Raw genomic sequence first — 27,058 nt, forward strand, 5'->3', positions numbered from 1 at the left:
GCCCACTCAGTGCAGACTCTGGAGAAGCAGCCTGGCCCAGAGCAGCCGGCTTGGATAGTTGGTCTTCAGGCAGCACGGGGTCACTCTGGGAGAGTAGGTGACACCTCCAATTTGTGGTGGCAGTTAAAGCCTGAAGCCATGCTCCAGCCCTGGCAGCCACAAGGTACCTGCCTGGAGCTGCAGGCCTGCTCAGAGGGGCTGTGTGGGGTGGTCAAGGCCACACCTGCACCCCAGGGCTGCATGGGGGCCTGTCCTCGGAAAGCACCATAGGGCCAGCCCTGACGGGGTTAGAGTCAGGGTCAGGGTCGGGATTGTGGTCAGGGTCGGGGTCATGGTCAGAGTTGGGGTTGGGATCAGGGTAGGGTTGTGGTCAGTGTCAGGGTCGTGGTCAGAGTTGGGGTTGGGATCAGGGTCGGGGTCGGGGTCAGGGTTGGGGTTGTGGTCAGGGTCGGGGTCGTGGTCAGAGCTGGGGTCAGGGTCGGGGTTGGTATTGGGGTCAGGGTCAAGGTTGTGGTCAGAGTTGGGGTTGGGATCAGGGTCAGGGTCATGGTCAGTGTTGGGGTCGTGGTCAGGGTTGGGGTAGGAGTCAGGGTTGGGCTCAGCCAGTATCAGTGGACTTCATTCCCAATCAGGTCTCCAGTGCAGCTGAAGCAGGAGCAGAGGTCACCACCCGCCACAAGCTGGTGAAAAGCCATGCATACTCTGTCACTGGAGTCATAGAGGTAAACTGGGCAGGGGAGGTGAAGGGGTAGGTCACCCCTGACAGCTTCCCTGCCCGCTAAGGCCCCTCTCTGGCTGCCCCTGGTGCTACCCACGCAGGGGTTACTCTTGCTCGTTGTAACCTTCTGACTCGCACCCACTCGTAGACTGATAACGCAGCCTGTCTGAGTGTCAACCCTGTGGGCTCCAGTGAGATGCAGGCCCCCTCTGAGGTGTGGCTGTGGGGCGGGAGGAAGGTGTCAGGGAAAGTTGTAGAGATTGTCAGATTCTCTCTTCCTTCTAAGATGTGTATGTGCATCCCAGCAAAGCAATGGGAACCCGAAGGACCCCCAAGGGGACAAAGGATGGGGTACAATAGTGGGAAGGAATGCCAGCATTCCATGCTCTCCAGCCCCAGCAGAAAGCATGGGCCATGGCTTTCAGTATTTTTATTTACTATATTCTGCCCACTTTGAAAAAGAATTTGCAGTGACTTACAGAGAAGAGCCAGACACAATCAAAGCATACCATGCGGGTAAAATACACCAGACAATCCAGGAGCAAGGCAGTGCTACTGTTGAAAAATGAATTTTGCTTTGGGTTTCCCGATGGCCAAGGCAAAAAGGGAAATGCGATGGGATCTCAGTTTTTGTTACATGTTAAAATGGCACGGATGTTCGTTCATGCATTTGTGTTTTGCAAACATGCTTTTTAGTGCAGTCAGTTTCCAAGTGCATGTGTGTGTAAGCGTGGGTATGATGGACGACCAAAGGGAAGTAGGACACCTGGCATTCATTGTGTGTGTGGGTGTGTGAAGGGTGAGAGCACCGTGCTCTAGTGAGCATTCAGTAAATAGCAGGGGAAGGTGTGGGTTTCCAAGTGTGGGCTTTGCAGACGGCTGCCTGGGGGCCCATCTCCCCTCTATGACTTACTGGCCTCGGGTGACGTCCCACCTCTGACTCTAGGATTTCTTTCCTCCTCCCTTTCCCCTCCTCCCTTCTTCTTTCTTCTTCTTCTTTCTTCTTTCTTCTTCTTCTTCTTCTTCTTCTTCTTCTTCTTCTTCTTCTTCTTCTTCTTCAGATTTTATTTATTTATTCATGAGAGAGAGAGAGAGAGAGAGAGAGGCAGAGACACAGGCAGAGGGAGAAGCAGGCTCTATGCAGGGAGCCCAATGTGGGACCCAGAGATCACGACCTGAGCCGAAGGCAGACACTCAATGGCTGAGCCACCCAGGTGCCCCTGACCCTAGGATTTCTGAGCCATAGAATAAAGAGTGACAGCACTCAGCTCCTAGGACCCCCAAGAGTTTGGAGTGAGGCGACAGTGTGTTTGAAACACTTCACACCATGTCTTGTCCAGAGCGCGTGCTCAGTGCACATGGACCCCTGTGTGCACTTGGCATTTGTTTGGAAGGCATTTATTACCATTAGGTCTCCTGTAAAAGAGCCCAGTCAGTCTTGGGCAACTGTAACATCTAAATGCAAGTTAAAGTTGACACAAACTTGTTTGTGAGCTGGACCCACTGTTCATTCAACCCAATGATGGAAAATAAAACAGCCATGTCTGGAAAACATGTGTTAAAATAAAGGTTTGCTTGTGAAAATAAATAAATAAATAAATAGATAAATAGATAGATAAATAAATAAATAAATAAATAAATAAATAAATAAATGTGTGCTTGTTTGGGGACATTTGACATGTTGAGTGCAAGCCCTCTGGGGGCAGACCCGGGCATGGGGCAGCGGGGCCCCAGCGGCTCAGGTCATTTCCCATGTGGACCTTGCAGGTGGATTTCCGGGGCCGTCCCGAGAAGCTGATCAGACTCCGGAATCCGTGGGGCGAAGTGGAGTGGACCGGGGCCTGGAGTGACGAGTAGGTTCTGTCTCCCTGTCCTCACCTCCCCCGGTGGAAAGACATCTCGCCGCAAAGCACGGTCCTCATGAGGCCGATGGCACAGCCAGCGTGGCAGCACTTTCTGTGCACAGCCTGTTCCAGAAGGAGTATTGCGTGGCTGCAGCTGAGAAAAGCAAAGCAGCACCACGTAGCTGGAGCCTTTGCTTCTGGGTCTCTGCTTGGTGTGTGCAGATTTGGCAGCTCAGTCACTGAAAGGTTTGCCTGTGTCCCACCTGCCACACCATGCTGACCCCAACGGGAGGCCGGACCCGCACGATCGGGTGCCTCCCTCTGCACAGACCCTGGCCTCTCTGACAAAGGCCATGCCCCCCAGCTCTGAGCTTAGGAAGTGGGATCCAACCCCAGAGCCCAGCAGGCAGTAGCAGGCAGGCAGTGTCACTTGCTCATGAGGAGGCAGGTGTGGCTCTTTCCTGATGAGGTCACGGAGAGCCAGCAGGCCTCCTGCCATGGAGGAAGAGCCACTGGAAGTGGAGAGAAGCCCTGTTTTCAACCTTGCGGGAGCCTCCCTGTGCTGCCCGTACCCCGTGATGGCAGGAGGGCTCTTGGAGGGGGCTTTGTCTCGTGCACCCACACTGCCCATCACTGCCCATACCTGTGTGCTTCCCTTCAGGGGTGTGCCACAGACAAATGTGTGTCTAGGGCTGCAGATGCTGATTCTGCTGCCTAAGTTTGAGCAAAACCCAAGACTTCCATCCTGCCAAGTGCCCAGAAAGGATGTCCCAGGTGAATGGAATCAACAGTCTGAGTTTCAGCCATTGTAGCTGACAGCTGTTTAGCAAGCTGCCCAGAGGGCTTCTGTGGCCCTGTCTCCTTCCCTGACGCCCCCTCTAAGAGGCTGGACAGATGTGAGGGGCAGGCGGTGGCGGGAGAGGACCACGTTCCAGCATCTGGAGACACAACCTAGGCCGTATCTAGAGCAGCCGGTGGGGCAGGAGGACTCTGCCCCTCTGAGCCACACCCCCAAATCACCCTAATATCCAGTTAAATTAAACAAGTTAATTTCTGTTTTAGTTTCAAAAATCCAACTGGGAGATTTAGGTCAGATCCAGAATTCTCTAACTTGTCCCTACCCTTTGTTTATAACAAGCACCATCTGAGATTTGGGTCTGATGGATTAATGTTTCTATGAGGTGAAGGGGTCCTGGGTGCTTCCCTGCATGACCCCTGGGTTCCGAGCACCTGGGCTTCCATGCAGGTTGGGGAGAGGCTCACGTTTTGCTGAAGGCATCCAAGGAAGGGGCTGTTTTTTTTTTTTTTTAAGATTTTATTTATTTATTCATGAGAGATACAGAAAGAGAGAGAGAGAGAGAGGCAGAGACACAGGCAGAGGGAGAAGCAGGCTCCATGCAGGGAGCCTGATGTGGGACTCGATCCCTGGTCCCCAGGATCACTCCCTGGACTGAAGGCAGCGCTAACTCTCTGAGCCACCAGGGCTGCCCAGGGGCTGGTTTTTTAAGATGGGTCTTGATACTGCTCAGTTCCTAGACTTGCACACATACTTGAAGAAACCTTGATTGGTAAAGGTCAGGTGCTGGAGATGGTGTTTGAATGAAGTAGTGAGTATTGCCACAGAAAGGCCACCAGTGGGAGGGCTCATGGGTGACATGACTTGAGGGACATTGCCACCCGACTGGGCCTGAATGCCACTGTCAGTGGCTCGGGACGTGGATGGTGTGCATGTGCCCAGAACGACAACCTGCTGGTGGACGTGCCCATGGGCTACCTGCCCGTGCCCCAGACAGGCACTCTCATGCCTTCAGTCTTGGACTCTGGCCCTGTCATCAGGGCCTTGGTATCTATTAGAAATGGAAGGTTCTTCGGGAGTGAAATCAGGGCAAGTCCCTGCTGCACTGCTGGAGTCCATGTCCTTGGTCTGTGTCCCTCCCTGGGCGCAGGGTGGGGTGAGTGCCACCCACCCCATTCATCTGACCTACCCCTGCCCCTGGGGTTTGGCTCCTATCCATCTCTGGCCCTCGGGGACGTCTAGCTGCCCTAAGCAGCAGGGACTGCAGCAAAACTTTCACAGATGGCTGTCTCTGCCTTGCTTTTTAAAAATTTTAGTTTTATGCTTTCCCCCAGTGCACCAGAGTGGAACGACATAGACCCCAGGCAGAAGGAGGAGCTGGACCGGAGAGCCGAGGATGGGGAGTTCTGGTGAGCGTGGTCTGCGGGGGCCGGCCTTCACAGTCTGACAGGGGGATCGGGAACTCGAAGATGTGGTTCCCACTGGGGGCTTCCCTTCTTCCCCCTTTTGCCCTGTGTGGTCCGACTTCTGGGCCTGTGTGTCCGAAGCATTGCCACTGTGCCATCTGGGTTCCATCGAGGCAGAGAACACTACTGACCTCTCTCTGAGTTGGGCTTAGCCCCGAGACAGGGTGACTTCCTTCACTGCTGAGTTAGGGCAGATAACAGGGACGCCCCTTGGACAGGGCGTGGTGGTAGGACATCTCTGCTGGGCTGAGTTAAATGGGAGGATGCCTCTGCAGGCTCTGAGGTGCCCAACCCCAGGGGCAGGGGCCATTTATGGCCTGGTCCCTGTGCCCGGTCGTTAGATGTGTGATGGGGGCTCTGATAAAACGGAGACTCCGACAGTGGCTGGGGATGTGGACAGCGGCCTTGCAGCCTTTGCTCTGTCCAGGGCCAGCAGGTATACCCCTCTCTCCCATAGTCCTGGCCTGCAGACCCATAGCCCTCTGGTCCCTCTGCCCCCAGGATGTCATTTTTGGATTTCCTGGGCCAGTTCTCTCGGCTGGAGATCTGCAACTTGTCCCCAGACTCCCTGAGCAGTGAGGAGCTGCACAAATGGAACCTGGTTCTGTTCAACGGCCGCTGGACACGGGGCTCCAGTGCTGGGGGCTGTGCGAACTTTCCAGGTAAGGTGGGGGGGCAGGTAGCTGGGGCTCACCTGCCTTACCTGCTCGAACTTCCCAGGTGAGGTATTGCCCAGCTTGGGGGGAGGCCAGGGCAGCAGGGGGCAGAGGCTGCAGCCCCCCACCTGAGGCCTGAGCTCAGCTAACAGCATTCTGTAGCTTCTGTGCATTCAGGTGTCCACACTCCCCCCACCTGTCCCTGCCCCCAAAGATGTACTTCCTCTACTAGGCCTGCTCCTTTCTTGGGCTTCTCCCGGTCCCCTGGTGGACACGGGTTCCCCTGAGCTCCAGCCTCTCTGCTGCCTCAGTAGAGCACATCCAGCCAGAGAGCGCTGTCAGGGAGTGGGGGTGGAGTGGGGGCCTGGCTGGCTAGCCCCGCTGTCACAGGAGCTCCACGACCATGAGGACAGTCTGGCACAACCGTGGCCTCTGCACTGGCGTGGCCGTCAGGCCAGCGCAAGGGCCTCGCTGCGGGTGGGGAGTCCTCCTGGGTTCATCTGCCAGCAGGGATACGTCTGCACACAGGCTCCTCCTAGGTCGCTGCAGGCCAAGGCCGTGGGAGGAAGACTCTGACTGACCCCACCTCTAAGGAGAAAGGAAGGAAACCGAAGCCCACCCCTCCCCCCTCCCCCCTCCCCCAGCTGCCCAGCCCTCACCCTCCCTCTCTGATGCTGCTGGTTTAGACTGTACAGGCTCCAGACAGAGGCGCTCGAGCTCTGCAGGGCTGTGCTCGGCCATAATAAAATCCCACACAGATGCAGGCCTGGGTCCTGACCACCGTGTCTTCCTTCGTCCCCCGTCCAGCCCAAAGCTCTACTCCCGGGGGCAGCAGCGAGTGTGGGTCGCTTGCTGGGCTGCACAGCAGGGGCCCTGGGAGCGTCCTTTCCTTCCTCTCAGCTATTTCTTGATCCTCCTGATGCGGTGTTAGTACCCACCGCGGAAGGCGCTTTGTAAACCGGTGGTGTTCTCTACAAATGGGGTGCATTATTTTTTTTTTAATTTTTATTTATTTATGATAGTCACACACAGAGAGAGAGAGGCAGAGACACAGGCAGAGGGAGAAGCAGGCTCCATGCACCGGGAGCCCGACGTGGGATTCCATCTCGGGTCTCCAGGATCGTGCCCTGGGCCAAAGGCAGGCGCCAAACCACTGTGCCACCCAGGGATCCCCGGGGTGCATTATTTTTATGGCTCATTCTCTTCTTCCTTTTCTGTGAAGGAGTAAAAAAAATGTAGAGGTTGCAGTGATGTTGCATTTGGGAGAAATTAAAATATGCTCGCCATTAGCGAGCTCTTAGAAAATGGGCAGGAATGTGCCTGAATGGCTTTGAGAGCCCGGAGCTGTCAGGGGCGCCTGAGGCGTCCGCGCAGAATCACCATCACTACCCAACCTGAGCGGACAGCGGTCTGTCTGTCTGTCTGCGGGAAGACCGACTCTTCCTGCCCTCTGGTGATGATGGCAGTGTGCAAAATCCCAGAGCGCGTCCGTCTCCTCTGGAAGCTCCGGAGACTGACCTTAGGAGCCACACACCTGTGCCCTCAACAAACAAGCTGCACGTGGACATTCTGGGAAGGTGGGATTGATGTCATATTATCGTGAACAGCCAGGGCTTCGTGGTCACTTGTGCATGGCTCATTATCTCATCGAGTTTCTCTTATGTAGAGGATGCGAGGACCCCGCACCCTGGTCTGTCCCCCCCAACCAGGACACATCAGGATTGAATTCTTGAGGCCCCTTGTGCAGATGCCTGCCAGACTTGTCTTCAGTTATGCTCTGCTGCTTGACTGCTAGAGGGGCCGTGTGCCCTCGAGTGACCCATTTGATCTCTGTGTGCCTTGGCTTATGTAGAGGGAGTTTTAAAAAGTCATCTTTGCTGTTTTGAGGGAGTTTTAAAAAGTTATCTTTGCAGGGAAGCAGTCTTTTAAAATACCTGTAGGTGGTATGGCAGGTATGCTTCTTAATCGCCATTCTCCCTCCTGCATACTCAGTGACTTACTCTGAGGGAGTGTGTCTTCATGTGGTGGCCATCTGGGGAGGCCCTTGGCCGAGGGACCGAGAGTCACGCCCAGGGCTGCTTCCGGCCGTGATCTGGGGCAGGGGCCCTTTTTGTGAGGGGACAGACACCCACCAGACAGGCTGTCCATATAGTCTGTCAGCAGAGGCCTCCAAGGATGTGACTCCCCACCCCGAGACCTCCCTTCCTCCCCTGGGGGGGGGGTCGTCTTTCACGGGCCAACACTAAGAACGGAGGCTGTTAACCATGTCCCCCAGAAGACCCAGGGGTTAGTTATGAGAGCCCCAGGGAAGCCCTAGGGCCATCAGACCTTGGATATTTCCAGTCAAGCTTGTTCCAGGCCCTCGTGAGCAGATGGACCCATGCAAAGTTTCTGGATGCTGCGGGATGTGTCTGGTGGTGTGGGGGCAGGGGCAGGACCCAGCCCGACCACCCTGTAGAGGAAACTCACTAAGGCCTGCTTCCTGCTAGCTGTGTGTTCTCTGGGATGACCAAGGTTCTTCCCTTGTGTTCCTCCCACCTCCTCGTCCCCATTGGGAAACCACCATCTCCCGGCGACCTCCAGCCACTTACTGGACCAATCCCCAGTTCAAAATCCATCTGGACGAGGTGGACGACAGCCAGGAGGGATGTGTTAGCGAACCCCACTGCACGGTTCTGCTGGGTCTGATGCAGAAGAATTGCAGGCGACGGAAGAGTACAGGACAGGGCATGCTCAGCATTGGCTACGCTGTCTACAAGGTACTTGGAGCTGGGTCACCCTTCATTTCACACCAGATGTCTTTGGCTGGACTGTGTTGGCCAGTAATCAGGGTATCTCTCCTATCACTTGAACGTTCCTCCTCTTGCTCCCCTAAATGCCACTCCCAATGGCCTTCCCAAGGCCTGAATTCCACCTTTAGAGGTTCATTCCTCTGCTTATATCTGTGCTGTTAACATTCAGTTTTGCAATTCCTTAAAACTTGCCTGTCATTGAGGGCTCAGTGTTAATGCACTTACTCAACTTTCAAGTATTGGCATCTCAGGGGACAGGAGCCAAGATTATGGGGCACAAGGCATTCGAGTGGGGAAGGGAGGCTGTGTATGGGCGGGGGTCAGAGACAGTCCTTTCTTCTCACACTGGGCAACCTTGAGACTCTCCCTGGGACACATGGGCATGGCTGGGGTGAGGGGAGTCACACGGCTGACTTCGGTTCTGGTGGCTCTGGGTGGGGGACCCCAGCTCTGGCCCAGGCTGCGGTGCTCACGGGCCATGACCCCTGGACGACTCCACAGCCTCACAGATGGGTTAAAGCAAGGCTTTGGGGGAGTGAGAAACCTTGCCAGGAGCCAGTTGTAGTCCCCATTTTTATATAGGCAAAGACTCCTTATAACAAATTTCGGAGGGGATTGTGGTGGTTGTTTTCATGTAATTTTGTTAAGAGAGAATTTCTTGATGAAAAGACAATTTTAATGAGGCAGAATGAGAGCTGGCTGGAGGCCCGACCCCTGGGGACAAATCAATGCTTGGAAGAGAGGCATTGGCGTAAGCTGCTGATCACCAAGCTCATACCACCTCCTGCCCCTTTTTTTCCTCCTGTCCTAGAACTTAGGGCTTTTGAGTCCAGGTTGTGATGTGTGTGTGTCTTTTGTGGTGGAAGAAGGCACGACGAAAAATAATTGGTGGCTTGATGGCAGGAGAAAAGATTTTCAAATAAAGAAGCTGCGCTGCGGTTTGCGCCAGCTTGGCCCTCCGCCCCACCTAGAGCGAGCGCAGCGCCAGCCCAGATCCTCTGCTCGTGGGGACAGGGCCCTGGGAAGCCCTGAGGATCGCGAGTCCGTGCACCGTGCTTTAGTGAGCGTCGGCTCTGCGCAGCGCTGTGCTGTAAGCCGAGGCACACGCTTCCCGCGCCCGGGTGCTGCTGAAAAGCAAAAGCCACCTGAGTGGACTTTAAAGCTCTTGCTGGCTTTACGCAGGGACTTGTGAACGGCGGCATCCCATTCAGCGGGCGGGAGGAGCTGCCGGGAGCCGCACAAAGTGAAGGACTTCTAGAGGCACAAGGGGACGTCCTAGCGAGCACTGGGTGGGTTCAGGCAAGGTCACCTTCCTTGTGACAGCAGGGGTGTCAGGCGGGTCACCTCATGGCTATGACCCTGGTGGTTACAGATGATCTGGGTTAACTTTCCACCCCTGGAGGAGTTTAGTTAGGTGTCCAGTCTCGTTGGTTGTAGGGGGACCTGGGGTCATAGAGGGCACCTAGGTTCATAGGGGTACGTGGGGTCGCAGGGATCATCTGGGGTCATGGGGGCCCCTAGACTGTGGAGGCACCTGGAGTCATAGGGGGGCACCTGGGTTTGTGGGGGGCATCTGGGGTTGTAGGGTCATCTGGGGTCATGGGGCACCTGGGGTCATGGGGAGCACCTGGGGCCATAGGGGTCACCTGGTGCTGTAGTGGGCACCTGAGGTTATAGGGGGCACCTGGAGTGTAGGGGGCACCTGGGGTCATGAGGGGTCATCTGGAGTTGTGGGGGGCACCATTCTGTGACCTTGTAACTGACTCCTAAGGCTTTGGGAGTCCCAAGAGTGGATACCTGTGTAGGTTGAAAGCCTGTCACCCATTAGGGAGCAGCGCTGATGCCCCAAAGGCCACGGAGCCCCATGTGTCTGTGCTGCTCCGTCCCTATAGTCTTCCTGCTGTGACAACAGACTCAGGCCAGGCAGGCCTGTCTTTGGGGCTTAGGATTGTGTTTTTCTGAGGTGACCGTCCCTCTCCTTCCTTTGGCTTCACTGCTTTGGGTCTGTGTCCGGGCATGCAGGTCAGGGAGGTGTTTGCTCTCATCGAGCCCCCGTTATTAGTCCTGCAGAACATGGGGTCCTGGACATCATATAACTAGAACATAAAGTACAAAACGAGATCCCTTCTCCCTTCGGATTTCTCAGGTGTAGACGGCCTCGCAGGTCATCCAGGACTGTCCCAGGTTAGAAGTGCGCTGCCTGTCTGCAAGATGTGGGGAGGGGGAGGGTTGCACAGCATTGAGGGAGGGCCGTGCTGTCTCTGTGACCTGCCTGGTGGGTTCCCCAAGCTCCCGATGGGGGGAAGAAGTGGCTTGGTGGCCTTCGGAGATGACTGGCAGCAGCGGCCTCTCGCTCTGAGGGACATTGGTTTTTCCCACACCATCTGCTGAGCTGATGACCCTGGTAGGTGGCAGAGACAGTGCCAGTGCCCCCACTAGCCCCCCAGGAGGGGATTGTGGTAACCTATGCAGTACGCAGTAGTCTGACCTGAACAGGCGGTTACTGCTCGCCCCGGGCTCCTCTCTGTGTAGGAACAGAAGCAAATGTCCTGATCTCTGATAAGAGACGGAAGCACCAACTTTATCCTTTTGGATCCCGGCTCTTCCCATGTCTCCTCAGTGACACACCATCATTATCGTACTTGACACCAGGGTTCCTGCTGCCGCTGGACCTCCCCGGCTCCCCACGTGTCTGACTGGTTGAAGGGAGAGCCCCAGACGGACGGCACCTCCGGGGCAGGAAGGGAGGCGCTGGCCAGGCTCACGCAAAGTCTGGCCCATGCGTTCTGGCCTCCCTGGAGAGCCAGGGGACATCTCCATGTGCAGGCTGCATCCCAGACATGCTACAGCAGAGTCCCTGGGGTTCCTGCATGCAGCTGGGGTTGGAAGCACTGACCCCCCCTGGGGATGACGGCCTTGACTGCGCGGAGGTGTGTTTGCCCGCTGCATCCTACCCCCGCTTTCCTGGGTCCTCACACTCGGCTAGCACCTGCTCGGGACCCAGTTGGTGCTTGGTGTAAGGACTCCTGGTCTGCCTGCCGTGGGCTCCCGAACACATGTCATAGGTCATAGAGGTCAGTTGGAGGTGGCACGGAGGATTGGGGGCACACACCTCTTTGCCATGAGGAAATAACGAATCAAATCTGCGTCGTGTCTGGGGATGTGGTTCTCATTGGAAATGTCTTCTTTGTGTGTGAGACATGGTTATGTGCACACATGGTGTGTCTCCCGGGGTTTCATGTGTTGCTGTGGATTCTGTGCTCAGGCAGTAGGATCCCTGGGTTTGTGAAAGTGCCATGCATGGGCCCACCCAGCCCTAGAGCTCCTGACAAGGCAGGGCTGGGGTGAGCCCCACACTCTGGTGTCTAACACATCCCCCAGGCTCAGACTGGCCCTGGGCCACACTTTGAGGGCCACTGGCCTTCGCCCCTGTCCTGCCTGCACTGTTGCTCCCAGCTGAGTCGGGGCCAGGGGCTGGTGGTTTCCCTGGGAGTGCCCCCCAACCCCACGCTGGCCCCCCAAACAGGGCTCCTTAATCTGCCCCATCCGGGGCCTTCTCGAGAACTGTGTGGCCCTTTCCCGACCCTGGGAAACAGTGGGCTTCCCTTTCTGGGCTCCAGGGAGCACCTTTCCCTGCTGGTCTCCTCCTCCCCCCTCGGCTGTGGCCTTGCTGGATGACCCTCCAGCATTCTCTGGCCCAGAATATGGGAGTTTTCAGGGGGTCTCAAGTGTGTTGGCTGCCCTTGGACCCAGGGCAGAGGGGGCTGGCTGGAGGTCCCTGAGGAGCCCTGACCAGGGCACTGGAGGCAGGTGGCCCTGCTTTCTTCCCCCTTGTACCAGATCTGTGATCCTAAGAGGGTCTGGTGACCGTGGGTGGACATGATCCCCTCTGGGGTGGGCGTTCCAGGTCAGCACCTGCCCTCTTGACACAGGCGTCTTGAGGAAATTGGTCATAAAGACACAGCACCACCCACAGGAGGCTCGCTCACCATATTGACCATTATGCACCATTAGTGCATCAGCACTAATTAGCCTGCGTCACACACCAGCCACTCCCACCACCAAGCAGAGGGGTAATGGGGTGCATCCTCCTTCCATATAGAGCCAGAAGCCTGGGGGTGGGGGCTGGCTCCACGCCTCACCTGCCTCCTTGGCCTCCCAGCTTGATGGCCCGGTCAGTTTGCAAAACACTCTCCCAGAGGCAGCGGTGAGCAGGCCTTTCTGGCGGCTTCTGCTTGAGCAGCAGGATTTCAGCTCCCCCTCACCCCACCACCAGCCACAGGCTTGAGCTCCTCAGCTGCAGAGAAGAGTCTGGGGGGTTGATGGTGGTTCCTGAGGACACACCAGTGAAAAGTGCCATGTGCAGAGACCCTGCTCTGTGCCCCTTCACTTAACCGGGGAGGGGGCAAGGGGTCTGACCATTGTGGCATCAATGGGGTCAGTGCCTCCCTCAGGGCCTGGTGTCAGAAGTGCCCCAGATACCCCCACTGAGGGACATAGATGAGTCCTCCTGATTCTTGGCCCAGTGTTAATAATCAGCCATCCCCAAATCAGACTGTAAGCCCAGCTCTTGAGCCACCGTCCTCCACCGTTTGGAGGGACACTAACCCTGCCCTGCTCTGTGCAGCTGGAGAGCCCTGCGGACACACCCCTGGGCCAGAATTTCTTCTTGGGCCGCCAGCCCTTTGCACGCTCCAGCGCCCATGCCAACCTGCGGGAGGTGTCCAGCCGGCTGCTGCTGCCCCCGGGGGAGTACCTGCTGGTGCCATCTACCTTCGAGCCCTTCCAGGATGGGGACTTCTGCTTGAGGGTGTTCTCACAGAAGAAGGCCAAGGCCCTGTGCGCATCCCGTGAAAGCTGCAGTGCCAAGGGGGTTGAGTGCCTGGGTGGGGGGCACAAGTAGCCTGGCAGGTGCAGGGCCCCCTCGCTATTGTGACATAACTGGCTCAGCTTCTGTGTCCCAGAGGGAGTCTGAAACTCCCAGTTCCCACGGGTCCTTCACCCGTTGTCCTTGTCCTGCCCCCTTGGGTCTGTAGGACACCAGGCTGTTTGCTTAGAACAGGTCAAGGCTGGAAAGAAGGAGCTCTAGTGACATCTGGGCAAAGGGTTTTCCTCCAGCAGAGATGGCCCTGGGCCCAGGGAGTGGGATTCAGAGGGAGCACCACCACCTTGGTACATGCCATGCACATGCATACCACACATGCATACACACTGCACACACCACACACATCCACACCACACACCCTGCACACACATCATACACATACATACATATGCATGTGCATGCCACACACTTACCCTCCCACACCACACACCCCTGCGCAACACCATATACAGTGCACACACCCATGCACAGACACTCCAGACACATATGCACCCCACATAGATACATGTACACACATCACACACATACACATACAGGCACACACACACCTTGCACACACTGCACATACACACACATTAACCACACTCCATGTGCATGTTTGCATGCACACATGGCCTGTAGGCCTGCTGGCTCATTGTCCAGTCACAGTGTCTATAGGGATTCACAGAGCTGGGTCCCCAGGGGAGAAGAGAGTGAACGGGTGAGAAAGGAACTCCTACAGGCAGGTCCCCTGGGGGAACATTTCAGATTTCATGAAGGGCCACTGGGCTGGGCAGCTCTCATCTTAGATAGACCCCGGGAGGGTCGGGTGGGGGAGCGAAGGGAGGCTGTGGGTAAAAATTCAGTTTGTGTGTTTGATGCTAGTAGGGATTGAGGGTCTGGGGTGGGGAGCCAGTCTGTCAGAAGAGTAAAATACTTCCTGAAAGTATCTGGCCATTAGCCGTACTGTTTACTGACTGTTTTTTCTTTTCTCTCCTTGCTTTGTGTTCCAGGGAGTTGGGGGATGGGGTAGCTGGAAACCCACATGAGGTAAGAAATCTTTCAGAATAGCCCGCTCGCAGAGCAGGCATTCATGGTTTCTTGTTGATTTGTAAAAGTCCTTTATATATTAAGGATGATAACATTTTATTCACCAGGGCTACAATATGGCTCTGGCCCTTCTCAATGAAGAGGAGACAGCCACAGGGGGGCCCAGGGCGGGGCCGTCGGTCCCCCACATCCGTGGGCGGGACCCTCAGACAGAGTGGGCCTGTGTGCTTGGGTGGTTCTGTGTAGGACTGAGAAGGCTGTGGGAGGGAGAGGTTCGACCCCCGCTCTCAGGTAATGTGCAGCTTTCAGGGGCAGATGGTGGAAGCACAGAAACCCATGAGGGGAAGTTCATCCAGAGATGCCAGAGATGGATCTGGAGCTGTGTACATGAGGTGTAGGGGTGCTGGGGCGAGCACCCGCTCGGGGGGCCGTGGAGGGGCGAGTTCAGGGCCGATGCTGGGGGAAGCAGTGTGCCGAATGTGGCTTCCTTCACCCACCTGCGTCCTCAGCCTGCCGTCCTCCATCCCGGGTGGCGCATGGGGAGGCAGCACACAAAGGGGCTGCTCCCTGAGGGATCATGCGGAGGCTGCAGGTTCGGGTCCCTGGCTGAGTGAGGTGGGGGACGTGCTGTGTCCTTGGCTCCTATTCCTGCAGGTGCACAAGAAGCTCTGGGGTTCATTCATTCAGTGTTATTTTAACTCCAGTAAATATATGTATACAATGTCTCTTAGCTCAGTTGAGCCTGGGCTTCAGGTCACGAGCTTACTGGACAGAATTGTCTGTCCCAGCCAGACGGCGCACGGCTGTGCCCAGCAGCGGCCCTGCCCGGGTCAGCGCGACAGTGGCCCCGCAGGCGCTTTCTGGGCTGGCGACTCCTGAGGATGGAGCCGCCCCGTCCCCACCCAGCTGTGGGTAGAGGCCCAGCCTCCTCTCTGACGTTTCTCTCACCGACGTTTCTCTCACCGTTGGTGTCAGAAAGGCCCGTGTGCCCGAGTGGAGGGCGTGGATCTTAGCCTGCAATTAGGTGGTAGGAGCTATCCTTCCGATCTCTTTTCTCTTTTCTGGTTTCTGTTAAATCAACCAAAGCCTGGCTCTAGGCCCCCATGCACCCAGTTGGCAGGAGGTCGTTCCTGGTCATGGTGGAGGCTCCCTGTCTCCCCCTCCTAAGTCTCGGGGTTTCCTGAAGCTCCCATCGTTCTGCAGGAAGACTTTTCCTGCGGCAGGTGCTCACAGGCCCTGCTCCTGGGCCTGCCCCAGGGCTTCTGCATGAGGTCTGGGGCTCTGACCCTTTGTGAACTAGTTGCTTCCAGGCCTGGTTCCCAGCCTCCCCTTGTGAGGTCCCGCAGAGACATGCAAGGTTCCCAGGATCCTGGGGCCCCCAGGCTCGTGCTCACATACCGACGACGGTATATTCAGGCGGTATGTGAGGCATATTCAGGGGACTCAGGACTCAGAACATGGGGCACCCACAGGCGGACGGCATATTCAGGGGACTCAGGACTCAGAACATGGGGCACCCACAATGCCACAGCGACAAGCCAGATCCCTTTGTGGCAGAAGCACTTGTGCTCTCTGAGCACAGCCGTGAAGTCCACGCAGGGAGCCCTTGAGAACAAGAGCCACCCCACGTTCACCACTGCATCTCAGACACAGGACCGTCCCTGCCACATGCTGGCGTCCAGCAAATCTCTCAAAAGGAACTGGCACTGAGGTTCCACCCACTCCATCACTTGAACACCTTCCCCGTTCCCGTGGTCTCGTGCAAATCTCCTGTGTGCAGTGCTACTGCCTGGGGGCAGAGTGCCTGCCGTGCACTGGTGTGTGCGCACATCCAGTTTTTGTTGTTTTGTTATTTTTGTTATGTGGTTTGTAATTTCACACGCCCTGCCCCAGTTTAATAAAATCTTACCCTATGTCCAGAGTCTGGATGTCCCACTAGACTCTGGCAGGTAGTGTATCGTGTTATAGGAACAAGACGAGGTGTTTATTCTGCGGCACCTCTTGAAAGTCATGTACGTGCGATGACAAGTATTTATCATTTTTCTTCTAAAAAGTGCAGGTGTGTTCTTGGATTGGCTCATCGCATGTGCGAGCGGTAGGGTAGACATCGTTGTCCCCACGTTGTGGATGAGGAGGCGCCCAAGGGTGCAGGTGCAATCAGGCCAAGAACACGTGCTCGGGTTGGTGGACTGAAGGGGAAGGAGTGCATGGGCTACCATTTGGTCTGGCTCCAAAGCCTCCTGGCCCGTGGTTCCAGCCTGTTACTTAACACCTTTAAACCTCGGTTTCTGCGTGTGTACAGTGTGGAGGGTAGTGAGACCCTCCCCTCAGAACAGTCCGGAGTAGTAAATGAGTTAATCCATGCAAAGTGCCTGGGTCGTGAGCATCCATCAAACTTTGTACTCCTGTTTGCACTGTGTCACCAGGCTGTGTTGGGCCTTTGGTGCTTTTCCAGGCAATGGTTGTAGACAACAGACTTGGCTTTCTGGGAACTCTCTGGGCCATCTGGGAGGCCTGTGACATCGGGGCAGAGCCTTTGTTGGGCTGGGAAGTCTCTGGACAGATCGTTAATGATTTGTAATTTTTTAAAAAATATTTTATTTATTTATTCATGAAAGACAGAGAGAAAGAGAGAGGTAGAGAGGTAGAGACACAGGCAGAGGGAGAAGCAGGCTCCATGCAGGGAGCCCGACGTGGGACTCGATCCCGGGTCTCCAGGGTCATGCCCGGGCTGAAGGTGGCACCAAACCTCGGAGCCACCCAGGCTGCCCAATGATTTGTAATTTTTTAAAAAAAGATTTTATCTATTTATTCATGAGAGACACACACACAGAGAGAGGCAGGGACACAGGCAGAGGGAGAAGCAGGCTCTATGTGGGGAGCCCAATGCAGGACTCGATCCCAGGACCTCAGGATCACACCCGGAGCTGAAAGCAGATGCTCAACCACTGAGCCATCCAGGCGTCCCTGATTTGTAATTTTGACTGGACTTTGATACATATCAGTGGGCTTCTGCTTCTCTGAGGGGCCCCTGGAGCAGGCCTGGTCATTGAGCCACGAGTGAGGGCAGGGTCCTGGGAGCGGGGGCTGAAGCTGTGGAGGGTCCTCCAGTATCTGAACTCCCACTTCTGCTACTTCTGCGAGGCCATGACCCCAACTATGTTAGAATCTGTGTGTATCTGAGAGTCTGATGAATGCTAAGAAAACACACACCGATGCAATTTCCGGGGCTCATAGACTCCCGGAGGGTCTCTGAGGGGCTGCTGAAGGGCCCATAGGCCAGACAGAGATTCTCTGAAAGCCACTCAGGGCTGGCATGATCACCTTCCCCTCAGAGAGGAAGCCAATGCCTGTACGTGGTGGCAGGTGTGTGGTAGGGACGGGGTGGTGGGTGTGAAAGGTCCTTCATTCTCCCTGCACACCCCCTAACTCCTAATTGTGCTCTCTGCAGCCACACCCCAGCGAGGTGGACCAGGACAGCTGGTTTGGGAGTCTGCTGGGGACACTTGCAGGGAAGGTAGGTGAGGCCATGGGCGGGACGGTGTCCCTTCAGCTTCTATTTTCCGGGTTCTCTGTAAGCACAAAGGACAAGGCACTGCCCCTCCCTACTCAGCCCCCTCCTGTCCTGACTCTGGGCTCCTCCTGCGCTGAGGGCACAGTGACAGGCCCAACTCAGGTGCTAGCAGTGTGTGGCGTGTGTGGTGCTTATGGACTTGGGTGTATTGAACTTCCAGGCCTGTGTGGCCAAAAGTCACCGCAGACTCAGGACTGTGAGTGGCCCCCTAAGCAGCAGACTCAGGACTGTGAGTGGCCCCCTAAGCACCATGAATGTGTCGTCTCTACTGAGATGTACCACAGAGCCTTAGGTGGGTCTCAGTCCGGCTGCTGCAGCAAGTACAGGAAAGGGGCTGCAAACCACAGACACTTGCTTCTCCAGGATCCGGGGGCTGGATGTGCAAGGCCTGGGGGCCAGGGACCAGGGGCCGCAGAGCCTCCCATGTGGGCTGGGGAGAGAGGGGCAAGGGGCCTCTGGGGACCTTCATGAGGGCACTGACCCCTCTGGGGGCTCCAGCCCGTGGGCGCCTCACTGGGCTCAGGCTCCAGCACAGAGATTTGGGGGCACAAACATTGGGTCCTTGTTGCCTTGGCTGCCGAGGGTCTTAGTGATCGAGACCATCAAGAGTGACAAACAAATAGCCTGTGTCCATCGTCACTAGGCACCTATCTCCCTTGCCTGGCCATGTGGGGCCGTGGGTCACTCCCTCTCCCTGCTCTGTGGTCCCAGAGCCAGCCACATATGGCCTCCAGGGGGTCAGGCCGAGGGCTGAACACGGACCCTCAACATCCTGCCCTTCCTGCAGGCAAGGGGGTAGACTCTTTGTCCACAGGCTGTGCACAGGGTCCTGGGGTCTGAGTCTGGGTGCCCGGGTGACTGGCTGGTGAGGCCACTGTACAGACAGTAAGGAGGAGACACGGTACACACGGGCACTTGGAACCAGACCCTAGCCCAGTGCTCTTCTCTGCACTTTGTATGCCTCCTGCCTGAGGCCTGTCCCCATGTGAGAGTTGAAGGCAAACCTCTCCTATGGCTCAGCATTTATCCCAGGTGCACTCGGGAACCTTCCCCAATGTCTCCACTTCTGGTGTGAGGGCTTCTGTGTGGGATGCCACCGGTGAGCAGGTGCTTTGGGGCGAGACCGTGTTAGGTGTCCAATCCCAGTGGCTGGATGGTGGCTTTGAACACGGTAGCTGTGAACCCCAAGGAACCACATCACGATGTATCGTGTTGTCCATGGTGTTTATATGCTCACAAAACCACCATCAGCCCCACCCCAGCTCCTGGTCCCACACCTCGTCACACTCCTGCCCGGCTGTGGGGGACCCTGGGGAAGAGGAGAACTAGAGGTTCTGAGGTAGTCCCAGGACCCTTGGACCTGCTGTCTGGTCCACATCAACCTCACACCCTGAAAACTTGTTGGGACCTGGCGTAACTCCCATTTGGGTTCCTTTTTCCAGGATTCTGAGATCGGTGCCAATGAACTCAGGACGATTCTGAATGAAGTGTTTTCCAAAGGTACATTCTTCCTCAAGCTTTCCAGAAAGTTCCTGGGAGCCTGGGAGAGGTGCAGGGTGCAGGGTGTGGGGTGTAGGGTGGGGAATGAAGGGGGCAAGGGAGGCCAGGAGAGAGCTGTCAGGCCCTCGAGAGACAGGCTGGGGCTGAGCAGGGAGCAGGCCCTGGCCTTACAGTCTCTGCTCTCTGCTCCAGCCCTGGTTTTTGCTGGGAAGGGGTGAGAGGAGAGGGGGCAGCTGCAGGTGTGGGCCCGGTGAGGAGGAGGCTGCGAGGCTCCAAGCAGGTGCCTGCCGTTGAGCAAGTAGTGTGCCACGGCTGTCCTCGGAGCCTGCATTTAGACCCGGCTCTGCCCCTGCTGGTCCGTGATCTTGCACAAATTATTCCACTTCTCTGGGCCTCTGCTTCCTGACCTACAAATTGGGGATGCTGATTGTCTCACCACATGGGGTGATTCTGAGGAGAGGTGTGTGGGCTTGGAGCGCGCAGCACCTGCACAGTCGGCGGTCCTGCTCTGGGTGGCCCGCATACCAGGTGCTGTGCTAGGGACTCGTGTTACCCCACTTTACTCCCAGCCGGTCCTCGGGGCAAGTGTGTTATGGTTTCATTCCCACCGATGGGGGAGGGACTGGGGCTCAGAGGTCAGCCGGCTGGGCCGCCCAGGGCCTGGTGAGCCGCAGAGCAGGAGCCCAGGCCGCACACCTGCTGCCCAGAGGTTCTGTCCGTCTTCCAAGGACCCTGACTCCCACCCTCTTTTCCATCTGAATGTTCAGAAACAGACATAAAATTCTGTGGCTTCGACATCGACACTTGCAGGGGGATGGTCAGCTTGATGGATGTATCCTTTTGCATGTTGCTGTATTTTCCCTTCCCCTGATTTTGATGCATCCTGACCTTCCCCAGTGAGGGTGGAGGGGATGGGAAGGGGCCTCCTTGGCCTGGAGCTGGAGGCTTGCAGTGCTAAGGCCACCTCCTTTCACTCCTGCTCCTCCGGGACCTCTATCTCCATCTGCCCCGTGGAGGCAGAGGCTCCGTGACTGTTTCAGACCCATTAATCCAGAGACAGCAGATGCACAGCGCCTGTGCCTCTCTCCTGTGGGTCCCCCCTGGCTCCCACCAGGCTGCCCTCCCTCTGTCTCCTCCCCCTCCCCTCCCCTTCCCTTCCCCTCTCCCTTCTCACCTATCCCCTCCCCTCCCTCTCCCCCTCCTCTCCCTTCCCACTTCTAACCTATTCCCTCCTCCCTCTCTCCCCTTCCCCTCCCCTCCCCCTTTCCCTCTATCCCCTCCTCTTCCTCCCTCCCCCCTCCCCTCTCTTTTCTCACCTATCCCCTCCCTCCCCTCTCCTCCCCCTCCCCTCCCCATCTCTCTCCTCCCCCTCCCCTCCCCATCTCTCCCCTCCCCCTCCATGTCTGGTCTGTCTCCTGAAGTAACACAGCCCTCTCAAAGCCACTACCTCTAGTTTAGAGTTATCACACAAGAAAAAACCAATTTGTTCTGTCTGACCCAATCTAGCCCTCACTTTACACTGAAGAACATGTAAGAGAGTGTGGAAGGAATGGGGAGGCTGGGGTGTTCTAGGTGACAGGTACCATGTAAGTGCGGGCCCAGAGGGAGAATGATCCGTGCCTAGGATGGGGCCAGGTCACCGTCCTCCATAGTGTGGACAGTGAAGGTGATTTCTTGGAAAAATGGAGGTTTGGAGGGTTCTCCTCCGTGTGAGGATGAGGCCTGAGGCCTCTGGGCGGGGGCATGACTTTGGTTTGCACGGCAGTCATGTAGGAGGTTCTGTAAAGCTCACATGTGCTGATCCCCTAGGGTGTCAGCGATGGAGAGACAGCACTATCCCTGTGGTCCAGAGCCACAGACGCCAGGGTCTTCAGCCCCATGACCCTCTGAGACCGGCGTGCTTAATAACTTAATTCCTGGGCCAAAAAGAAGGGTTATGTATTGATTCACTTTGCTGCAAAATCGCCTGATTTCTGGATCATCTCAAACTTACCAGCGACGTTGCTATGATTTGGGAGCTGTTAGGTCTGTGCTCCCTGCAGCTCCTCACTGTCTGTCCCACCATCTGGATGGTGTGGGTGATGGTTCCGAACCAGGATGTGCAACAGACGGCCACGTAGACTTTGGTGAAAATGACCCTTGATCAAGACACAATTCTCATATCTTACCACAGGCCCATTCAAGGGGCAACTTGATGGGTTTTTATAAATTCACTATGGTGAATTTTGGCAAATATCACCCATTTTAGAGCATTTTCATCACCCCAAAGCAGGTCCCTGCACCCACATTAGCAGTCTCTCCCCATTTTCCCGACCACTGCCCTACACACGCTGATCTGCCTTCTGTGTGCACAGGCTCGCTACCCTGGAGAGCTCACTTACGTGGACCAATGTGCCACGTGGCCTTTTATGTCTGAGCTTTCCACTCGGCACCGTAGTTCAAGTGTGTTAGCGCTTCCTTGTCCGTGGATTAGAAACACGGTTGCTTGCATCCTGCTGCTGGAGATAAGACGCCGACTCAGCTGGTGTGGGACAGAGCACGGTCGTCGCGGGCCCTTCCATCTGGCGCAGGGCCGCTGTGTTGTGGGAAGTACTCTAGAACACACAGGAACCCAGGTTCTGGTCTTAGAACTTTCTTGGTGTATGAACTTGCAGAGAAGTTAGTCTATGCTCTGAACTTCCATTTCAAGTCTTGGAACGTGGGGTGACAAGATGCAGCCCCTATGGTCGCTGAGCCATGGGCAGGGAGACCCAGAGCACCAGTTCTGTCAAGTCGGGGTTTGAGGCTGTGGTATGTCCCACACTTGGTGTGGATCATGGACACAGGAACACATACTTTTTTAAAAAAAATTTATTGTTTACATATTTTTAAAATTTAAATTCAATTAATGATCATATAATGTACTATTGATTTCAGGGGTAGAGGTCAATGGTTGATCAGTCTTATATAACACCCAGTGCTCATCCCATCACGTGCCCTCCTTCATGCCCAATCCCCAGGTACCCTACCCCCCCACCCCCTCCAGTGGCCCTGTTTGTTTCCTGTGATTAAGAGTCTCTTATGGTTTGTCTCCCTCTCTGATTTCACCATGTTTTATTTCTTCCCCTCTCCCCCTAGAATCCTCTGTTTTGTTTCTTAAATTCCTTGTGTGAGTGAGATCATAAGGAACATACATTTTCTTAAAGGAAGAGGTGTACGCTCTTGGGTGTTTGGCTTGTTGGATAAGGTGGGAGGGACGATCTGCCTCACAGTTTTGTGCCTGTAACACACTGGTGGTTATTGATTAGTTGTGATTACGGAGAAAAGGTGCGTTTAGAGCCTTCACTCCACAAGGGTACGGACAGTGCAAAACCAGATCCCCATCATCTAGCGCAGGGCTCCGTTAACACCAGTAGAGTGTTGGCTGGAGGGAGAGGCCCCCAGAACCCCCCATGGCTGAGCAGTGGTCTGCAAGCCAGCCATGTCCCTGTAGGAGCTCTGAGCCGCTTTGTGGCCTGCTGAAAAATGCATGCAGACCCTGCAGCTGAGAATCCCAATCTCGTACTCCTAGAGTCTTTTCTGTGAATATATGTCAGTCTCACCAACGAGTTATTTCAATTACCAGTCATGGAGATTTAAATCTGGAAGTGACCCTCCAGCTCTCCTAGGCCAGCCTCTCAACCACCAGGGTGCCCTGGGGGCTGAATCTGAGGAATGACCTGCTCCGAGGTCTCTGGGCTGGTGACCTGGCCTTGTCTCTGCACCTGCTCTCACAGGGGGGCCGTCGGGGGACCCTGACTCTTTCATCTTAATTTGAATTGGTTTCCCATCACCTTTCCCACCGTGATCCTGGGTAGTGGGGTTCCTGCTAACTGCGGACACGACGTGGGGCGTGTGGGCACTCTCTGTGGGCACAAGAGAATCCGTGTGGGCCGGGGCGTGCGGGTTGGCCTTTACTATGCCTAGAGCAGCGGCACGGGCCTCCTAGGGCTGGCGGAACTCAGGACACTGTGGCTGAAGCTTCGCAAGTACCTGGTAATGCTTCTCTCCCCGTGGGTGCCCTCTGGGCTCTTGTCCCTCCTTGTCTTGTTTCCCACCCAGTCAGACCAGAATCCAAAATATTCAAACCCAGCACAAAACCCGGATGCATAGTTCAGGGGGGACGAGGGGCACCTGTGCTGAGCCCTTCACGGAAGCCCTGCTGTTCAGTCCCATGCTCCCCTTTGTTCTGGAAACTTCTCGGGAGGAGTTAGGGAGGTATCTTTCTCTCGGGGAAGCAGTGGGTGGAGGGCAGTAGCTCTGGCGGGGCCCCCAGTGGTGTTTTCTCCCTGGAATCTCTGTTCTGCTCCAGGAGATCTACCGGGAGACCAATGACAACCACTCGGGGAGCATTGACACCCATGAGATGAGGACGGCCCTTAGGAATGCAGGTGAGGACGTGTCCTGCAGATAAGGTCTCCACCTGGATGTGCTCATTTTAAATACTCTGAATGGGAAGGTGGCAAATGATTGTCCGCGGTAGCTCTCTTCTGTGGACACCGACGTGATGGCCTGGGCGCCTTCCCTAGCCACATGTTGCCGGGTCCTTTCCCAAGGACCTTGCTGCTCCGGTGGGGGTGCCAGGCTGGAGAGGTCCGGCCCCAGTTTCTCTGCCTTTTCTCGCTGTGGCAAACACCACACGCAGCTGGTGTGGGAGCCTCACTTGGCGCCAGGACAGAGGCTGACCCTAATGGGGGGTATCCTGCAAGGATGGCGACAGGGCAGACAGACTGCTCTAGCTGTCCCGTGGAGGCGGCCTGGCTGCGTCAGCCCCGAGCCTCGCACACACAGAGCCGAGTCCTCTGTGCCACCGTGACCCAGGTACCCCGATGCAGGTTTCATGCTCAGCACCCAGGTGCAGCAGACCGTCGCCCTGCGGTATGCGGACAGCAGACTTAGCATCGACTTCGATGACTTCGTGGCCTGCGTGACCCGCCTGGAGTCCCTCTTCAGTGAGTTGCTCTGTCCCTTGGCCCCACTCATTCCACTGCAGGACAGTGGCAGAGCCAGGCAGGCCCCCTGGGGGAGGCGAGGCACAGCGGGCCACGCCCAGGGTCAGAGGCTGCCCTTTCTTGAAGACTCAACACGCTGCCACGTCAGTTGTTCACCAGTGATGTTGGCTGGTGGTCCCGGCCATGCTGAGTGAGTCCCGCCCACAGCTCTCAAATGTCTGTTATTGTCCGTTCACACTGTGCCTCCGCAGGGATCAGGGGCCGAGCCTGTGTCACCTCCCGGGAGGGGCTGGGTCACCGGGCTGTGGGGGCTCCTCAGGGCAGGGAGAGGCCATCCTAACAGGGAAAGGCGGGGCTGCCAGAGATGGAGCCGAGAGAGTGGTTTACCCACCAAGGGGGAAACCGCAGTCTGTGCATAGCGCAGCCCCCCCCCCCCCCCCCGCCCCTGCCCCGGTGGAGAGAAGGACATTCTAGAGCTGCAGGGGGTGGAGATGGTGGCAGGGAGCATCTTTGCTCACAGCAGCACATTCCCCCACTGGGGCAGGGGGACATATGCCCCCAAAACCACATGAAGTGCTCAATCTACAAGTGTAGATTCTCAAGTGTCCCTGTAGCCAGGCAGGAGCTGGAGGTCAGGGAAGGGGGCTTGTGGGGGACAGGTGGTCACAGGCAGCTCTTTGGCAGTTCTGAGTCTCATTTCATTCCACTTCTGGTTCCAGAGCTGTTTAGGCTCCTGGACAAGGACCAACGTGGCACCGTCCGGCTCTCCCTGGCTGAGGTAGACCGCTGGGGTTCTGGAGAACTGCTTGTTGATGGGGCTTGGCTTCTGAGGCTTGTTCTCAGTGACCTGTCTCACTTCCGCGGGCGACTGTGCATGTTCTCGGGCCGGCCCTGCGGGGAGAATGTGACAGCCCTGTGGTCTTCCCAACACTTGCGTTGGTTATTACTTTGAAGATAAAGCTGCAGCTGCATTTCAGATTGTATTGGGATGCCAGCCCTTGCTAATTTTTTTTAAAAGATTTTATTTATTTATTCATGAGAGGCAGAGAGAGAGAGAGAGAGAGAGGCAGAGACACAGGCAGAGGGAGAAGCAGGCTCCTCGCAGGGAGCCCAACGTGGGAGTCGATCCCGGGACTCCAGGATCACGCCCTGGGCTGAAGGCGATGCTAAACCGCTGAGCCACCCGGGCTGCCCCAGCCCTTGCTAATTTGAATGGGATTGTGGGCTGTGGGTTCAGTTTAGTGTCTGACTTCTGGGAGCAGATGTCTTAGATTAATTAACATAGAGAAGGTGATCAGAAATCAGGAACCATTGGGTGGGGGGGGGGGGGTGATGTATCTCCAGTGACCTGGGGAAGATTCCTGGAGGCAAGCAGCTGGGCTACAGCATCAACCCTGAAATCAAGGGTGTGCCTATGTATATACACAGGCACACACGTTTTCTGAAGTCCCTCCTAGGTCCTAAGCCACCTGTCTCTAGGGCTCGTCAGGGTCACTTAACTTGTCTGAGTTAAGCACTTCCAGATGCTTGCTGGAGCTTGGCTGCAGCACAGGCCACGCAGAGCTCACCCTGCTGTCCTTCTGTTGCAGTGGCTGTGCTGCGTGTTGGTCTGACCCAGGTTGTGGCTGCTGGTGTCGCTCCCTGCCAGCCTGCCGGCCACCTCCCCCTACTTTCACAATTCTGCAAGTGAGGACCCCTGAGTGGCAGTCATTGATGGTTTCCTTCTTTCCTGCCCATCGCTGTTCTGGGGGTCCCTGCCTGGCCAACCTGCGCAGTCTGGGGGCCCAGCCTCTCGTTCAGCAGCATTTGAGCTGACCCAGAGCCCAGCAGAAGTCATTAAAATCTGGTCCCAATGGTCCTTGGTTTTGTCTGGTGATGTGCAATGTGGGAAGGGGCTGCCTTTCATGCTTTAGGAAAGAGGTTTTGGAAAAAAGACGGCTGGAGCTGCTGAGGTGGAGGTGTGGGCGTGTCTCTGGGGCGGGTGGGGGAGTGGCCACGGGGGAGCTGCCTTTGGGTCCACAGGAAGGAGGGCTCTAGTCCTCGCAGGGTGGGCGGGGGTGGGCTGCTCGCTGCCCTTCCGAGGAGGAGGGGCCTGCCTCCTTCAGTGGTGGCCCAGGAAGTCAGCGCCTGCTGAACGGGAGGTGGGTCCTCCCCGCTGGACACCAGTATCTTCGCGGTTGTTAAAAAGGTGGAGGCTGAGCCACTGTGTGTCCTAACAGCCGCTGCGTGTCCTTATAGGCAGACGGGATGGAGCTGGCTTCCCCAGTGGCCTTGGAAAGGTGGGGGTGACACACTCAGCCTGCTCGGCCACAGACAGGGGTCGTTTCTCACCATCTGGGGGCCGGATGTCCAGATCTGAATGTGGGTGGCGGGCTCTGGGGAGGGGCCCTGGGTGGTGCTTGCCTGGTGGAGAGCAAGAGGGGCTCTCACAAGGGCGCAGATCCCACCGCCGAGCTCATGGAATCCTAGTTTCCTCCTGCCACCTTGCCTCCTGCAACGGCTGCTTGGAGTCGGGCTTCACACAGGAACGTGAGGGGGACATACAGCCCCTCACAGGGAGCTACTGCTGACAGAAACCACGTACTCGCCTTGGCCTCTGAGAGTCCGGCCAAGGATTTGTCCACTTCCAGAGCTAGATGTACAACGTTCTTCGAAGCCTGATGCCCAGTAAGACCAAACACGGGCTCTCCTGGGGCCCAACCTAACACCTAAGACACTTAGCCACGCAGGCGTCTGCAAAAAAAAAAAAAAAAAAAGGAATCTTTGGGGCACCTGGTTGCTCAGTGGTTGAGTGTCTGCCTTTGGGTCAGGTTGGGATCCTGGGGTCC

At 56.3% G+C, this 27,058-nt stretch overlaps 1 protein-coding gene and 2 long non-coding RNA genes across 8 annotated transcripts in view; 1 reads left to right on the forward strand and 2 right to left on the reverse strand.

Moving 5' to 3' along the window:
- The window catches only part of LOC112648850 (calpain-8), a 43,729-nt gene extending 17,641 nt beyond the window's left edge, over positions 1-26,088 (forward strand). The window contains exons 6-20 of one of the 6 annotated variants that reach the window (XR_007412008.1): positions 633-722; positions 2,486-2,571; positions 4,693-4,767; positions 5,326-5,486; positions 8,064-8,239; positions 12,900-13,111; positions 14,150-14,186; positions 17,638-17,703; positions 19,203-19,260; positions 20,028-20,092; positions 23,206-23,274; positions 23,591-23,669; positions 24,127-24,230; positions 24,950-25,008; positions 25,820-25,900. Coding sequence is in view for 3 of the 6 variants with exons in the window: in XM_049112498.1 (XP_048968455.1) it covers positions 633-722; positions 2,486-2,571; positions 4,693-4,767; positions 5,326-5,486; positions 8,064-8,239; positions 12,900-13,111; positions 14,150-14,186; positions 17,638-17,703; positions 19,203-19,260; positions 20,028-20,092; positions 23,206-23,274; positions 23,591-23,669; positions 24,114-24,230; positions 25,820-25,920 (1,392 nt within the window). In the remaining 3 variants the exon portion in view is untranslated. Of the gene's footprint in view, positions 1-632; positions 723-2,485; positions 2,572-4,692; positions 4,768-5,325; positions 5,487-8,063; positions 8,240-12,899; positions 13,112-14,149; positions 14,187-17,637; positions 17,704-19,202; positions 19,261-20,027; positions 20,093-23,205; positions 23,275-23,590; positions 23,670-24,113; positions 24,231-24,949; positions 25,009-25,819 lie in introns of those variants that run through there. The other 5 variants (XM_049112500.1, XM_049112501.1, XM_049112498.1 and 2 more) reach the window with 5 other exon arrangements.
- LOC125755438 (uncharacterized) lies at positions 6,470-13,123 on the reverse strand. The gene is made up of 3 exons (XR_007412011.1): positions 12,984-13,123; positions 12,415-12,604; positions 6,470-6,694 (listed from the first exon to the last, which is right to left on the reverse strand). It is a non-coding gene; the product is annotated as an uncharacterized LOC125755438 (long non-coding RNA).
- On the reverse strand, positions 19,238-21,834 carry LOC112648853 (uncharacterized). The gene is made up of 3 exons (XR_003129379.3): positions 21,642-21,834; positions 21,254-21,398; positions 19,238-19,667 (listed from the first exon to the last, which is right to left on the reverse strand). It is a non-coding gene; the product is annotated as an uncharacterized LOC112648853 (long non-coding RNA).
- Positions 26,089-27,058: the final 970 nt, after the last annotated feature.

The sequence above is a fragment of the Canis lupus genome, chromosome 7 (genome assembly GCF_003254725.2).
Source record: "Canis lupus dingo isolate Sandy chromosome 7, ASM325472v2, whole genome shotgun sequence".
Lineage (NCBI taxonomy): Eukaryota > Metazoa > Chordata > Mammalia > Carnivora > Canidae > Canis > Canis lupus.